This window comes from Rhinolophus hipposideros (genome assembly GCF_964194185.1).
Source record: "Rhinolophus hipposideros genome assembly, chromosome: 22".
Taxonomy (NCBI): Eukaryota; Metazoa; Chordata; class Mammalia; order Chiroptera; family Rhinolophidae; genus Rhinolophus; species Rhinolophus hipposideros.
Genome location: NC_138068.1, coordinates 31,149,243 through 31,167,130, shown reverse-complemented (window position 1 = coordinate 31,167,130; position 17,888 = coordinate 31,149,243). Strand labels below are relative to the sequence as shown.

The window sequence follows — 17,888 nt, the reverse complement described above, 5'->3', positions numbered from 1 at the left end:
TACAATAAAAAATTTATTTTATGCTCTTCATATTTCTAAAGGGAAAAAGGGGAGAAAAAAACCCAAAACTGAAGGTACAAACTCCCAAAATGACTCCCCAGCTCAATTTCTAGCAATAGGTCAAAAACTGAGGCTACAAGGGCTTCCAGATTTCTTATGAGAAACTGTAGTAAGAAAAATACAATGACTCATCTCATAATAATGCCCTTTCTTCCCAAAGTACACATCACAATTCCCACATCCCTGGCACACGGGCCCTCAGTGCAGAGCTATTGCAACATGGAGCGTCTCCCTGCACCAATGTCCCTCAGTGGACAGCGGGGTGACAGACCTCCCTGGTGCTGTGGGGGTCAGGGGGCGGCATGGCTGCACTCGTTCTACCCGTTCCCCCCCTCAAGGAGGGGATTTCTCTTTGTACTGCTTGATCTGGAACAGCGGTTCTTTTGTGTAGCCACCTTTTTAAGAACTGGGGAGCTAAGTGCAGCTGGCTTCCTTGTGTAGAGGCTCAAAGAATCCCTTGGCAGAGCAGTTCTGAATAGGCACTCCTAGATTTCCTAACCAACTGTCATTTAGACACTGAGGCTCCAAAAAAAAAACAAAAAAAAACAAAAAAAAAAAGAAAGAAAAGAAAGAAAAAGAAAAGAAAGAAAGAAAGAAAAGAAAAAGACGAAAACAAAGGAATCTGCTGCTTAAGGCTACAGCATCAGTAAGGCGCCCAGGCTGTTGCTCAGGTACTGGCTCACTCCTCTGTCACTTTTGTGGCTGGGAAGAGAGAGTTAAGTAAACAGTTATAGGAAAATAAGTTTATTGCCCAAGAAGTATCTCCAATACAGCTATTTAAGAAGCCAGTTCCCCAGGCCTTGCCCAGTCTGACAGTACCAAGAGAAAATGAGATGGATCCTGCCCTTCGGCAAATAATATAAACTGATAAAAGAATTCAAAGCTCCAAGGAATAAGGAAGTTCAAGGAATACTCACAGGAGTGTCGGATATCATGGCTCTGGGCATTTTAAGTAGTACCGGTATATAACTGAGTTAAGAATGCCTTCTCTCTGGCAGAAGGCAATTCTGGGAAGGAAGGATTGTTTATTGATCCTTAAATAGCTAAGACAGGAGGGCTCTGCAGAGGTCATATATCTATGAGAATAAAGCTCTAAAACAATTGTGGTGGAAGGACTGCTTTGTTGTTGGCTTGATGGACCATTTGTGGGAGACAGGGCCCTTTGCTGGACCTGGATATTTTATTGTTTCCAGTGAAGAGAAGCTTGAAGAAGTGGAAGACTGGAGGCCTGTTAGGAGGGGAGGTGCTCAGGCGAGCTGGTCAAGCAGAAGGGTGCAGAGAGCCTATGTCCACGGTGGAGTTATTTAATGGCATCAGGCTTTAGGTGACTCTTGTCTGCGTGTGGCTGGGAAAGTGTACATGTGAAGGGAAGGGGAGAGATGAGAAAAAAGGGGGGTTAAAAAGACAGAGACTGACCACATCTAAAGAGAATCATGCAGAAAAATGAAAGATCCACATGATGTAAATGGCATTTTTCTTATAAGCTAATTTGGTTAACTCTGATAGTGCTAGCACTAGATGTCAGAACATTTTGAAGATAAAAAAACTGACTGGCTCAGGTAAAAGGCCCAGACTAGTCAACCTTGCAGAACAAAAATTCTTAACATTTAGGAAGTCCTTTAGATTATAGGATTTATATGACAGCAGCTGTAGAAAACTTCCATCTGTGTAAATACCAGTGCCCCTGAGGAGGATAATATTTCATTTGTATTGAGACGTTTTAATTCACCCTTAATAATTTAACATATTAAGTATTAATATTACATATCATACAAGATCTAATTTCTTCTATATTCCACATGAAAACAATAATACTTTTTAGTACAGTTAATTGTTTTCTTAAACCACAGATCAATTTCTTCACTGCTCTGAGAATCAACTATATATGATAGTTGTTTGCCAACATTACTACTTTAGTATTTATCAATTTACTAAGATAACTCAATATCCTAGATATAGTTCAAAGAATAAACTTTTAATACTTTTCACTAAATTTGCTTCGTTTATTTAATTTAATGTGCATACTGAGAGTTTTATTGATAGATAAAGAATAAGGACCACACTGGCTTTTCTGATGGCCTTGTTTGCGCCAACTGAAGGCACCTAAATTTAAATGAGTTCTCTGCTCTTTATTCTTTCTGGGTCTCCATTCACCCTTATTGCCTCTAAAACATTCTCCCTATATATTTATTTAAGATGAGATAAGAAGCTAGTTTTAGACCATGTGGGCCAAATTTCAAATGGATTAAAAAATAAACATAAGGAGTAATCTAATATTCCCATAAATGATTTTAGAAGCATAATCATGTCATACTTCATGTCCAGGTTTTATGTCTGCTAGATTTCACCCCCCCCCCCGTTAAATTTTTAAGTCTTATGTCCAAAAATATGAAACAAAGTTTGTACGGAAGTAAGTTCAGAGAGATTGGGTTGTGACTACAGCAAGACCACGCGCTCACACTCAAGGAGACACTCTCTAGTGTGTGCATTAAGTTTAAAAGACAAAGCTGCAAGCCACACCATTAGAAGCGAGTTTTCTGTATCTATTTGTCTGAATAGAGAATACCGATGAAACAGAAACAGGACATGGTGGAGAAGACTGACGACTTCGCATGAGAAAAGAGACAAAGAAAACGAACCCTATCAGCTAAGAAATAACACACTAGGGAAAAGTACTGGTTCTCATGAAAATGTCAGTGATTCACCATGGAATAAAATTCAAAAGCCACTGACCCCAATGAAAGCGTCCAGTGGAAACATGTGGATTTTGCTTCTTTTCATTTAAAGACTTTGCTGATTACATTTAAATACTATCATAAGCACCATCACAGTTTTTGTAAAAATGTTGTTTCTTATTTAAAATTGATATGGAAAAAATACTGCTGATCAAACTAAATTTTCAAGGGGTATTAAAAAAAACATATCTATTAATCAATATTATCACGAAAAATAGGTAGCACTTTTTGGTCCCTTTCGACATGTATTAAGTACTCAATAGCTAAATGACACAGAAAAAAAAATGTTTTTCTGATTTTTACAATAACTCAATATTTAAGCAGATTTACTTATAGATTTTTTTCATACATACCAATTCTTCATTCTGCCTTGCCAAAAGATCACGACTGCATGCAAGCTGATGCACACACACCACAAATCTGTCAGGGAATACACGGAGTTCTGTACAAAATGAAGAAAATCAAGTTACTAAAGGCATCTGAAACCAAAGAACACAGAAATGCTTGGTCCCAGGTTTTTAAGTGACAGCAATAAGCATGTGCGTATGAGACACATGTCTTTCCTCGCCGCCCCTTCTTTTAGTGTTTGCCATCAATAGGGTGGGGCAAGCAAAGAGCTCTAGGGAGGGCCAGGGAGGGTGCAAATTGGTCCACCTGAGCCCCTGGACCATTATATCACACGAAACTCCCAGATAGGGCCTTTGCAGCCCGCCTTCTGTGTCAGTTTGCTGTTTTCTGTCCTGAATTCACATTTGGGAAACAGGATCAATGTTTTCTAATGAGTGTGCAGACTTACATAGGAAGAAGAATAGTAGATAAAACTGGAAAATGTGACTTGTCAATGTTCTTATTAGTTAGTTTGCCTATCATATCCTTGGTCAGCTGGTCTTAAAGAGTTCCCCTAAGATGGAAGGCAAACTCTCAGTCGATTCAATCAGGCTGTAAAAACAGTAGTTTCATTAATCAGGAATTAATAATCAAACTATTAAGGAAGTGGTTAAACATGCAATAGTAAAGATACAACTATACCACAGTCACAGTAATCTAATTATTACAACCTCTTAAAGCAAAGCCACTGACTTCAGAGTAGGGAAGGCTGAATGAATCACAGAACTGAACTCCTCAACATTCAATGAAAGAAATACAACATGGTAAAATGCCATCTGTATCTCTCCTTCTCTCACCTGTCCACCTGTCCATCTATCCATCCATGATCCATTCATCCATGATCCATCCATCCATGATCCATCCATCCATCCACCCATCCATCCATCCATCCACCCATCCATCCATCATCCATCCATCATCCATCCATCCATCCATCCATCCATCCATCCATCCATCCATCCATCCATCCATTCATCCTCCATCTATCATCCATCCACTTAGCCTCCACCTATCTCTGGAGTGATGTCTGGAATGATGCTTAGCCGACGCTAACACTGTATTTCCTGGGTGGGTGGGGAGGATATTTTCCTCTCTCCTCTACACTTGGTTGTATTGCTTGAATATTTTTATAACATGTGTCATATTTATAACAGAAATAAAGCCATTTTTCTAAAAGAGAAAACTTCCCTCTTATATGTGACAAATTTTTTTCTTAAAGACAGATTATGAACAGATAAGTGAAGACTTTTACATACACTACATGTTTCTAACAATGAATGACAACATGAGAGCACTGACCGAGGCAACAGCATATCACAACCTGATGCACTCAGAAGCACGCATGAAGGTGTCAATTATGAAAACACACACCCCAAACACAGTTAGCACCTTACACCACTTGGCTAGGTTAAATTACACCAAAGGCCTAATGAGTTGATATTTCAGTAACTGCTCTTCCCTTCCCTCTCACCTGGACCACTGCCATTTCCTTGGTGGTTACTTTTGCCTATTCTAATGTATTCTACTAAGTGCAAACAGGTTAACCGTTCTGAAAAGCAGCTCCACTTACCATGCTCAGAATCCTATCATGGTTCCTCAGTGCCCACCACATACTATGCAAATATTCAACGCCTTCCATGATTGGGACCTAACCTGTCGTTCTGGTCTTACCCCACTAGTATTCCTTATGCAGAAACTCCCATTTCAGGGGGCCTGGATATGTTTAAACATTGGCCCCTTGTAGATGCTGTATTTGGTCAGGTGTCCAGGAGTGGACTTTGAAAAGCCAAAAACCCAAAATTACCAAAGCGTTTAGTATTTATTATTTCTTAAAATATTGAGATAAGTGGTAAGTAGTCTGCTTCCCATTTTATGGAAGGGGAAGCTGAGTCACAGAATTCCTTATTTTCTACCTCCTCCCACAAAAATGTCATACTGTTGAAATACAACTTGTTGGTAGATCAGAATTAAAATTCAAAATTATCAGTTCTATTAATTATTAGTAGATCAAAACTAGAATTCGAACTTAATCCATTCTATTAAATAATTCCTCTTTTTTGTTCTTCCGTTTCTTCCTTTGAAAAATAAGAGTGCTAGAATGGCAGATTGTGAATATTTTGTTGCCGGGTATTGTATAAACAGAAACCAACTTCTATACCCCTTTACTCTGCTTAGGTCATAATTGAAATTTGCATTACTTTAATATTTAAATAACGTAAAGATTTAGGCAACAGCAACCCCTACCACAAAGGGTAGCTAGGCTGCATTTTAACAGATACAAGGTTAACCGGCTTACTTGGGTAAGACAATCGAGTAAGGTGGAAGTCTCCATTAAAAGAGTAATATATTCAAGTGACACTTAAAATTCAAAAAGTGCAGATAATTGTGAAAATTCCAAGAGCAAACCTCCATACAGTTAATTTTTAAAGTCCTTGTTTCGTAATTTATATACTAAAATCATCCAAGGAAGTGGAGCTAGATTTTCTTTCCAATGCTCAGACAACTTGGAGAACAGTTGTTAGCATCTGACTTAATATTGTTGTTGGCTGGACATGTTTGACATCATTTTCTCAGTGGACATCTTGACCTGGGGAAATGAGGGGGAAAGCTGGCCTCATCACACACCTAGGAAAGGCTCTGACGGCTCTGTGCTGGGAAAACGTTTTCTGGTGCACACACTCGCACCATACCCCAGAGCTTCAGTGTGTACACACCATCATGAACTGATTCATAGTGTAACTGCCTGTCGAGTCACTCTGGAAGCTCAGTGAAAGTGCTGAGATGCAGCAGGAAAGTACAGCATAGTGTGAAAGTACAGCTGATTGTTCTCAGGCAGGCAATAAACAGTGAAAAACTGAAAAAAAAATCACAAATGTTTGGAAATCCTCTCACTTAGTACTTCAATTTCACGAAGGCCATGAAGCAGGGAGGAATCTTTATTATTTTCATCCCTCTTTAGGGCAAGCTAATTGTGCAAAATACCTGACAAGCCAAGAAATCAGTTTCTTACCAGGACTCTGTGAGCGCGAAAAGCAGTGAAGACGGATCCCTCTCCTGAGGAAATAGGCTGTGATTTGAAAGCCAAAACCTGTACAGTGAAAAGGACATCATTAGGTTGTGAGCTTGTTTGCCACCAAATCCCATGGGCCTAGCCTGTGCCTGCCACCCAGTATGCATTCGATAATTATTTAGCAAATGAAATGGTACAGAAGAATCAACAGAAGGCCTCACTTGAGAGAAGGGTGAACATTACAATCTTGGCTCTTCTAGGAGCCTGGGCCATGGCACCTAGAATGCTTTATAGTCCCGATGGTGGCTCAGTCACTTCACCTGTAAAATGGAATAAAAGAGGAGGTCTGACAAAGAGGCCTGAAAACCTGGCCCTTCATAAGGGATCGTGAATTCAGGCTGAGCTGGTACATTGATCTTGGCCACCTCCTGAGAGCAATTACTTATGAGCTCACAAAAGAACTGTTTAATACCTACTTGAAGATGTGTGCATTTTGCCTGTAAATAAGTTATTCTAATTCAAGTACAGTAAAGCCATTATATGGAATATGAAAAGAAATGACATGAGCCAAAACAAAACAAAACAAAATTCTCCAATTCAGCAGAATGGCCCTAATAAAAAAGACGGAAAATAGATATAGATGATGTATTACAGAACTGTACACCTTAAATCTATGTAACTTTATTAACAATTGTCACCCCAATAAACTTTAATTAAAAAAAAAAGATCCAAACCACCACGTGTTGGCAAGAACACAGATAAACTGGAATTCTCATACCCTGCTGGCAGAAGTATAAATTGGTATCGCCCTTTCAAATCTGCTTGAGAATCTAAAGCAGAACTTCAGCATGAATATACAGTGCTTACATAAATATTTTTCATAACAGTCCTCTAATCTGGAACCAATGAAAATTATCAACAGAATTTTTTTATTTTTTAAAAAAGGGGATACAGTCACACAATGAAATACTACACTGTCCCTAAAAATGAATGAGCTATAATTACAGGACATATCAGAACTAAATCTCACAAACAGTGTGTGAAGTGGAGGAAGCCTGATCCAAAGGAGTACATTCCATCCATGAAAATGGAGACATTACCATTCATCTTACGGGGGCAAGACAATTTCAGGTGATTCACAGAAAGTAGCAGCATAGTTTCTTTCTCCCTCCTTCCCTTCCAGCCCCTCTCCAGGTATAAACTACTCTGTTGATGACTTTTCTGAAAAGATTAAGTAAAAATTTTCCCGTTAACACAGTTGAGTACTTGGTGGAAGAACCAGAAATGAAAGGCCGGCCAAAGAAGGGTGATGGTCTCCAAGTTCTAAAACAACCTGAGAGATAATATTTTATCCATGAAATTGGAGGGGCCAGAAGTTACAAGAGGTGATCTCTAGGACCATCAGACTCTCCAAAGTCCATGACTATAATTGTTTTGAAATAATTCATATAATAATTCACACATAAGGAACACAAAGAAGTTTCCGCTTTCACATTATCTTTCTGACACTCCTGTAGAAAGATCCAGAACATCAGTGACCACCGACTTCATGTTCTGTCTATACAAGCTACAGCTGTGATGGCATAATTGCTTTAGACACAGGGATTACAAAATAAAAGTGACATCTATGATAGATAATCTCCAAATTTACTGAGATGAATTTTTTCCTCACACACTTGAAATGGATTGCACTTTGGTCACGTGGCTTTCTTCTGCTTAACATGTCAAATATGCACACCGTTGGCTTTATTCTGAGTGCTCTTAAGCAAATACTTCATTCCTTAGGTCACCAAGAGTGGAAGTGACTTCCACATCTGTTTATTTGTCCTACTGCAGGGGAATGGAAAGGTGTAAGAGTCCTTAACAACTTGGGAATCACAAACACACACAGAAAAATTTTAAAGTGAGTTTAAAAATAAAGATCTATAATGTAAGTCTTCCAAAGGATTGAACAACAACAACAAAACGACGCAATATCTAAGTCATTCTGTCTTTACTGGGAGATCGTACTAAAGGCTTATAGCTCTCTTGGTGATTTAAGATTTAGATGACATGTTCAAAATTTGAAAAATATTTTCCCTGTTAAAAATCTCCAGCAATAAATATTATTATTAGGAAGGGGCTAAATCTAAAGTTGAATATGAAAGCTACAGCTCTGAGTTCAGGAAGCCTGGTATGTGGAGATACCCCGTGAGTGATAACTAAATCCTACTTGGTCAGCTAAATAACAAAATCTCAATATGACACCTTCCCCCATAGAAAAATAAAGCAGTATAAGACAAATTCTAACTAAATGATTTATTACTGGAATTACTAGGAGAATTGAGTTTATTAAAACAGTTTCCCCTATACTCCTCACCCCCAGGATAGAATTAGTGTAAAGGAAATCATTACTAAACTGGTGTCTTGATATGGTTTCAATGAAAAACCCTGCCTATTGGCACCTACAAAAGAAATGGCAAGTTTAACATGTAAAGAGATTTGCACCTGCATAGTCCAAATTCCACTGGCCATAGGAAACTTTCTTGTTTAAAGAAAAACTTAGAGAGATTAAACACAAAAGATACTTGTGTCACTCTTAAAGCAAACTAATTTTGATATCATAACAGAAAAATCACTGCTGATGAAATACACAACTAAAATGTTTAGGGAGATATATTTATCCATAGATAACAGGCAATGATAAAGATTACATTCTCATCTTTGCTTTTTAATAAAAGTGACTTCACAGGGTTTAGCAGGCCACTGAGATTTTGTACTTAGCTGGGGCTAAAGCAAAGTGCCACTATTCTCTAAAGCTAAATAGCAACTTGGCAAAGAATGCAGGAAGACATTTGCTTTCCCTTTTAGGGGCACCAGCTACCAGCTTGCTACACTGGTGTTCTGGAGTTATTACAGATCTGGAGTTAGTAGGAGACTGGGGTGGGGGGGGGGGGTTGGGGGATGAGTAGGAGACTGGGGCTGGGGAGGTGGTTGGGGGATGGGAAGCGAAATGAAAACCATCAAGCGATATCCTTTTCATCTGAAAACGGTGTTCCAAGATTTTGAGGCACTTGTAAATCATATTTCAGTATGCCTGTTTTCTTGCTAGTTACTGTGTTCCACCTAAATCAGAAAAGACTGTCTTAAGACACAGGAAGAGATTGGAGTTAGAGGGAGGTCAGCTTTGTAGTGGAACATCTTTCCACCAGGACTCTTCAGGTATGTGTATTTCAGGAAATAATTTATACTTCTGCATTGCTAATGTCATAAGACATCTAGTACCAGCAAGAGTTCATATTCTCTCCTGGCCTCTGAGCAGTCCCCAAAAGTCTCCAGTCCCTATGCCTCCTGCATTCTGTTATTTATAAAGAGCAGCTTCTCTCTACCTTTCCACAGACAACCTCCCAACCCACAATGAGGCCCAAAATGCTGATGTGTTACCACATTAACTTTCTTCTGGCTCATCTGGTTCTGGTTGTTCATCAAAGAATATTAATCTCCAAGAAAAAAGCGGGGGAGTCAGTAATATTTATGAGAGAAGGAAAGTGTGGTTCATGTTATAAGGACAAACCAGAGTCGTGCCATTATTTTATTTCATATTCTGTCTAAAATACACTGCTCCAAAATGGCTTTATTGGAAATTCAGAGACTTCATGACTAGAAAGGGAAAAACAACAACAGCAAAATAAATTAAATGGGAGTTGAATAAATTCCATCCTGGTGTGGCAAGGCAGATCAGTTTTAAGTTATACCGAGCTCCAATGAGTAATACTTTTTAAGGGAGTGGTCATTTATTTGGGTTATTTTATTTCGTAGTCCAAAGACACTGAGAACAAATATCCAACATGGAGATTCTACTGTAAAACTATATAGCTTCACTTGTTTTCCAGGGAACTCATGGCCAAGGTGACTTGCACTTCTCCAAGGCTGCCCAGGGTTCTGTGGTATGGTGCACCATAAAGACAAGCCCTCTCCCATGGCTACTATGAGATGGATCTTGGGGAGCCTGGGAAAATGCCTCCAAGTGCCCCGCTGAGCAATCAGATGGCCTGGCACGTAAGTACCACTTCACAGTGGACTCCACCCACCACCGCATGGCTCTCCTGCAGCAAAACCTTCTTCCAAACCACAAGGCAGACTCAGGAAGACCTACTGTGCCCATGACTTCTCTCCCTGAGATGACGTCTTCATTAGTAGCACCACTCACAATCATGAAAAATTTAAAACATGAAGTAGAAAAATAGTGCCATAAACACCCCCAAACCGACCATCTAAACCTAATAATGGTTAATATTCTGTCATATTTCATGTACCTGTTTGATAAACTATCTCAAAAAATTAAATATCACGATACTTTACTCCTAAAGATGGAAATATAGACTCCCCCAAATAAGGACATTCTCCTACGAGTACATCACCAAAATGCTATGATCACAACAGAGTATGACGTTATTGCTCAAATAACTAGTCCATATTCAAATTTCTCAAACTGTCCCCAAAATGTACGCTGCTGATTTTTCTCCTGAACCAAAGATCACGCAATGCATTTGGTTATGTCTCTGACACCTCCTGTAATGTAGAATAATCTCCCCCTCCTTTTCTTCATAACTGACGTTTTCAAGAGACTGGGCTAGTTTTCTTGATGAATGACTCCTATTCGGGGTTTAAGTGTATATTTGTTAAATCTCAATTGACTAAATACAGATTTTCAACCTGCACGGTCTTTTTCAATGCTAGCCATCTGCCAACTGATGTCTTCTTTAACTGCTGCAGGAAACTGCAGGTTCAAACTAAGGCTATAATTACAATCCAAAGTCTGAAACACAGATGACTTGAAGATTTAGCCTTAAAGATAATTTCAAAGAAATCAAATCTTAAATTTACACATAGTTAAATTTTTAGCCAAGGTAAGCTTACCTAAGCAGGTTGGATAGTGGCTTCATACTCGTTTTCAGAGTCCTTGGTGACAATCAGATGACTATGTGCTCACCCAGAAGCAGCTCTGTACTGTGTGCCAGCTCAGACTTGTGACTTTCCAGTCTGAGGTCCAGTCAGTTCTCATTCTCCATGTGAAGACTTGGGTGAGATTTACTAAGAGGGTAGGACAGAAGGGGCTGATCTCTACCGAATACTGACAATGTCTTAGATGCTACAGTAGACCAGCAACAATATATAAAGGATGGAGAATATATGTTTTAAAGTTATTTCATTCAGGGAAAATGAAGTTATACCTCACTACTTTTGCAACTGTGTCCATTTGAAAAATTACACCTGTCCTTATCAGGAGGCCAAGGGTAAAGAAATGACAAGTTTGATAACCGTCACTTAGTACATAAAGAGGCTAAGTGTGAGATAGCGTTTTTGAAAAAGCCTTGATGAAGACCTTTGAAACACATTACAGGCCTAAGTGTGACCTTCACCATTGCTGGTGATGGGTGGGGTTCGAAAAGGGGGTTTTTCTGTGGGAACCAAAAAACAAGAGTCCTGTCGTAAGTTTACGAATACACACACAGGATCCCAGTCTAAGACAACAATTGGGAAACAATTTGGGTGGCTAAGTGGAATATTTGGTCCTTGGTTAAAAATTTCACTTATTACCCAAAACATTCAGGGACTCCAAAAAGGTTCCCTTGAGATAACATTTCATGTCCTTAAAAAAGGACTCTACTGGACTCTGAGTCACAATAAAGCTATGTCTATTTGATGCCAAAACAAATGGGGCAAACTGGTTAGCTCCATGAAAAAAAAGAAAGAAAAAAAACTGTAAACAAAATAATTACTTGAGGCTAAATTTACTTACAAAAAAACCATGTTTTAAAAAATATTGTTTTTATTTTCAACTACAGTTGACATACAGTATTATATTAGTTTCAGATGTATAACATGGTGATTAGACATTTATACAACTTATGAAGTGATCACCCCATCTGATACCATACATAGCTATTACAATACTATTGACTATATTCCCTATACTTTACATCCTCATGACTATTTTGTAACTACCAATTTGTATTTCTTAATCCCTTCACCTTTTTCACCCAGCCCCTCAACCCCGCCTTCCATCTGGCAACTATCAAAACGTTCTCTGTATCTGAGTCTGTTTTGTTTGTTCACTCATTCCATATTTATACCTGTCTCCTCATTGACTTTGTATGTAATATCACTGGCCAAAGGTGCTATTAATTTTATTATCTATAGAATACATCAGAGATTGTTAATACAGAATGAGAAAACTGCTCAGGGAAGTCAAAAATTAGGATAAAACAAACTCAGAAATGATCACTTCAGATTTCTTTCCCATAATGTTTTCCCACTTTTTTGTTTGTAAAAATATGCCCTTAACATTAAATATGAAAACCATGCTTAGATCATGGGCAAGCACTGATGACATGATATTCAAAACGATGGTTTCCACAATCATAACTCTGCTAGACCATGTATGACGATGGGAATGATACGTATAATAATACTGTGTCCTTATAAAACTCAAAGTTCTCTATAAAACCATTCACTCACCTTTAAATAACCATGCATAAAAGAAACAGAGTTTTAATAAACCTTTTAGATGAGATAGCTGGTTTTTTGAGCTGTTGGCTATTTAAGCAGGCCCATTTGCAACAGCTATCAAACTTCCTGTGCGTAAGACAAAGAACATAAGATGAAGCAAGTCTCCTGTGGCCTCCCTGTCGTGCAGGGGGTGCATTCCAACTCTGAGATTCTCCATCCATGTGCAGTGAGAAAGAGTTCATGAATCACTGGAGTACTCTAACAGGATCCACTGGAGTGTTCTAACAGGATAGTGGAATCATAGGATGAGAAAGATCTGTGAGACATCATCTAGTCCACTTCCCACTTGTGAGCCAGAACTATATCTAAACCATATTTTAAAAACAATACCAAAATACCAAATGAGAAGACGCCACACCTACACAAGTGCAACTCAATTTTTTCCTTTACTATCTGAATTGATGTTACAAACTTAAGTGTTTAAGGGGCAAGAAGACAGGTAACAGTAAGGAGCTGGGTCCAGACTGTGGAAAACTGGAGAAAGCCCATACCTGGTTTAAAAGGGATGGTGGCTCCTAAACTCCAGCCATCAGCTGCCACTGAAAACTAGGGCATAGGGTACAAGGTTTTAGTCCTTTTCCGAAAAGTTGCAAATCTAATTTTTATGTGAAATTGCCAAAATTTTAAATTAGCAATGAACTCAGAATTCAAACATATACTGTACAATCCAAGTAAAATATTTCTGAGGGCCACTTTGGCTTCATGATGCCAGTTTGCAATCTCTAATCTAAATTCCTCACAATTTAGTTGAAGTTCATTTTCTTGTGTTCTGTCTTACGGAGAGCTAAAGGAAAGCTGGCCACTACCAAATGCTTGATGATAGGTAGTCAGTTTCAATCCAGTCATTTAAACCCAGGTCCTTAACCTCACAACATAGGACATGTTTATCTACACTTAAATCATCTTTTTTGACACTTCTAAGACATGACATTAAACAGTTAAGGGTTTTAGTCAATGTGTGGGGGGGGGAATAGAAAGATTATACCATTTTAGAAAACATTAATTGTATGAAATGTGTGAGATCTGCTTTTGAAAACATTAATTGTATGAATGCGTGAGACCAAAACTTACACTAATAAAAATAGGACTTGAAAAGATTGAGTAACATACCATGTTCTTGGTTAAAAGGGCAAACGTTATAAAGATGTGAAATGTTCCCATATTTATTTATTTATTTATTTAACAAACATGTACTGAGTGCCTATTATGTACCAGACAATTCCAATAAAAAATCACAATGAAATTTTTTGTTTTGTTTTGTTAGGAGAGGTGGCAGTTTGGAAATTGCCAAAGCTAATTCTAAAATTAATCTAGAAGAATAAACAAGTAAAAACAAGTAAAAATAGTTAAGAAAATGAAAATTGTTTTTTCCTAATCAAAAGTAATGTATATGATGCTTAATTCATTAAAAAGAAAAAAAGACAAATAAAAAAGTATAAGGAGAAAGCTAAGTCATCAACAAACTGACCACCTAGAGATAGTCACTTCGTCACCTTCACTTTTGATATCCCCGGATCTTTTCTCAAGATATCCGAGGTTGGACAATAAAGTTGGCAAACTCATCCTAGAAAAAGTGCTACATACCTCATTGCTGAATATCACTACAGTAACCTTAGAAGCACTCCCCTTGGGAAGCTATTCACTGATGCCAGCACCTAGTTAACCGTTGAAAGCAATTTTGGAACTCCTTTTCTGGAATGGCCATCAGAGCTGTCGTTGTATTACCCTTGATGTCCTGAATGTCATCAAAATGTCTTCCTTTCAATATTTTATCTTCAGGTAAAGAAAGAAGTCATTGGGGGCCAGACTAGGTGAATAGGGGTGTTCCAATACAGTTATTTGTTCACTGACTAAAAACTCCCTCACAGACAGTGCCGTGTGAGCTGGTGCATTGTCATGATGCAAGAGCCATGAATTGTTGGCAAAAAGTTCAGGTCGTCTAACTTTTTTTTTTTTTTTTAACTTTTATCTAAATGTTTTTCTGGGACCCATCAGCTCCAAGTCAAGTAGTTGTTTTAGTTGTGGAGGGTGTAGCTTACAGTGTCCCATGTGGGGATCGAACCAGCAACCTTGTTGTTAAGAGTACCCGCTCTAAGCAACTGAGCTATCCGGCTACCCCAGGTTGTCTTAACTTTTTCACGCAGCCTTTTCAGCACTTCCAAATAGTAATGGTTTGTTCAGTTGGTACAAATTCATAATGAATAATCCCTCTGATTTCAAAAAAAGTTAGCAACATCATTGCAACAAAAGTTTGTGAACTTAATCGGCAAACCTCGTATAGTTTAGTTATACATGCATTATAATTTCTTTTTATAAAAATGGAGTCACATAAATGCTGTTTTACAACCTAATTTAAAAAAACCCTCAATGTTATAAACATTGACTTTGAGTATAGTTATCAGTTAGAAATCTACTTTTATCCTTTCCCAAATAAATAACCAATTGAATAGTCACTCGAAGGTCACCAGTAATCTGCAATGCCAGCTCCATCACACACAGGCTTCTCGGAGTTAATTTATTCCATTGACTTTTTACTCAACACACACTGTGTGGATTACCAAAGCACTACTGATAACAAATCCTACTATCAAATAATAGCAAACACTCCTGATCCCCAGCACTGTTTCTAGTCCTCATCAGGAGTACTTGGAATTTATTCTTAGCCCTTCACACTTTTACATAGCTTTTAGTATTCACTTGTCAAGTTGCATGAAAAAACCCTGTGGAAAGTTTGATTAGGAGACCATTGACTCTACAGATCAATTTAGAGAAAAACCAACATCTTTATGATAATGAGACTTCCTATACATTTAACATAGTAAATCTCCCAATTATTTTTAAGTACATTTAAATGTCTTTCAAAAAAGTTAAATTTTTTTCTACATAAAGTCCTAGCATAGTTTATAATGAAGTACTTCTTAATTTTTACTGTTGCCATTGTACATGTTAGCTCCTAAATATTACATTTTCCAACTGTCTGCTATTGCAATTGACTTCAGCAGAAGTCATGCTGACCTGCAGGCGACAAAAGCTATTAAACCCTGTTATTAATACTAATACGTAGTCTGTATATTTCCATTAGATTTTTCTACATATATAATAATTTACCCCCAAAATGACACTTTTCTTCTTTTTTTCCAGTTTTTTCTTTTTTGGGGGAGGGGAGAATTTTCCTTTTATATTTACTAATACTATAAGAAAAAAAAACTTTCACTACTACTTTTTAAAAGATTTTTATTAAAATGTAGCTAACATGCAATATTGTATTAGTTTCAAGTGTATACCATAGTTATTCAAAATTTAAATACCTAAAGAAGTGATCACCACGATAAGTCCAGCAACCATCTGACACCGTACATGAAATAACATGCTATCACAGTATTACCGATGATATTTCCGATGCTGTACATTACATTCCCATGAATTATTTGTTTTATAACTCGAAATTTGAACCTCTTATTTCCTTTCACCTTTTCCCCCCTTTTCAAAATTTTCAATTATGGTTGACATTTATTTTATATTAATTTTAGGTGTAAAGCATAGTGGTTAGACATTAATTTAAGAAGTGACCTCCCGACTACCCACCTGGCACTATACATAGTTATTACCATACTATTGAGTATATCTCCTATGCTATACTTTACATCCCCATGACTATTCTGTAACTATCAATTTGTACTACTTAATCCCTTCACCTTTCTCGCTCTGTCCCCAACCCTCCTCTCATCTATCACCTAGATAAATCTAGTCCCCATATGACACCATACATAGTTATGACAATATTATTCGCTATATCCCTTATGCTATACCATACATCCCCATGATTACTCTGTAATAACCAATTTGTACTTCTTAATCCCTTCCGCCTTTAAACCCATCCTCCCCAACACACCCTCCCATCTGGCAACCATCAAAATGTTCTCTGTATGTATGAGTTTGTTTTATTTATTTTGTTCTTTAGATTCCACATATACGCAAAATAACATTGCATCTGTCTTTCTCTGTCTGATACATACCATCCCACACAAAATCTCCAGGTTCATCCATGATGGCCCAGATGGAAAGAACCCATTCCCTTTCATGGCCAAGCAATATTCCATTGTATACTGAGGGTGCCAAAAAAATGTATACACATCTTGTATTCATCTTTTGTTATTGGTATATATTGAATATTACAATTTTAACACAGCTTTTTCCTTTCTTAAAATGTGCATACATTTTTTTTTTTTTGGCACTCTCTGTATATGACCACCTCCTCTTTATCCATTCATCCATCGAGGAACATCCAGGCTGCCTCCACATCCTGGCCATTGCAAACAATTGTAAACATTGTAAACAACGCTGCAATGAACATGTGGATGCACACATCCCCTCAAAATAGTGTTTTCATTTCTCCGGGTAAATACCCAGAAGTGAGATTACTGGGTCCTTCATTGTCTCTTGTTATAGCCTTTGTTCGAAAGTCTATTTTGTCTGGTACAAGTATTGCTACCCCAGCTTTTTTTTTTATCATTTCCATTTTCATGAAATATCTTTTTCCACCCCTTTACTTTACTTTAGTTTTTTCTTGTCTGGGAAGCTCTTTATGTGTCCTTTGATTCTAAATGATAGCTTTCCTGGGTAGAGTAATCTTGGTTGTAGGTCCCTGCATTTTATCACTTTGAATATTTCGTGCCAATCCCTTCTGGCATACAAACTTTCTGTTGAGAAATCAGCTGACAGTCTTATGGAGTCTTATGGAGTTCCCTTATGGGTTACTGCTTTTCTCTTGCATCTTTTACGACTTTCTGTCTTTAAGCTTTGGTATTTTAATTATGATGTGTCTTGGTGTGCGTCTCTTTGAGTTCATGTTGTTTGGGACTCTCTGTGATTCCTGGGCTACTAACAAGCTTTCTAATGCTGAACCAACTTTGCATGATGTTATGATTCCTTTTTCTACATTGCCAAATCTGTTTTGCTAATATTTAGTTTAGGATCTCTGCTTTTAGAACTGAGGGAGACTGACTTGTAGTTTTCCTCCTTTATTGTCCTAATCTTGTTTTAGTGTCAAGTTATACTCACCTCCTAAAATAGTTGGAGGTGTTTTAACTCTTACTCAAGTCTATAAAACTGGAATTATGTAGTTTCTAAATTTTAGGAGAATT

The 17,888-nt window shown here is 37.7% G+C and overlaps 1 protein-coding gene across 1 annotated transcript in view; it reads right to left on the bottom strand.

Moving 5' to 3' along the window:
* The window catches only part of SLX4IP (SLX4 interacting protein), a 183,008-nt gene that overhangs the window by 16,723 nt on the left and 148,397 nt on the right, over positions 1–17,888 (bottom strand). The window contains exons 5-6 of the mRNA XM_081033239.1: positions 6,193–6,270; positions 3,149–3,237 (exon numbers count right to left, since the gene is read on the bottom strand). Of these exons, the coding sequence (XP_080889365.1) occupies positions 3,149–3,237; positions 6,193–6,270 (167 nt within the window). The remainder of the gene's footprint in view (positions 1–3,148; positions 3,238–6,192; positions 6,271–17,888) is intronic.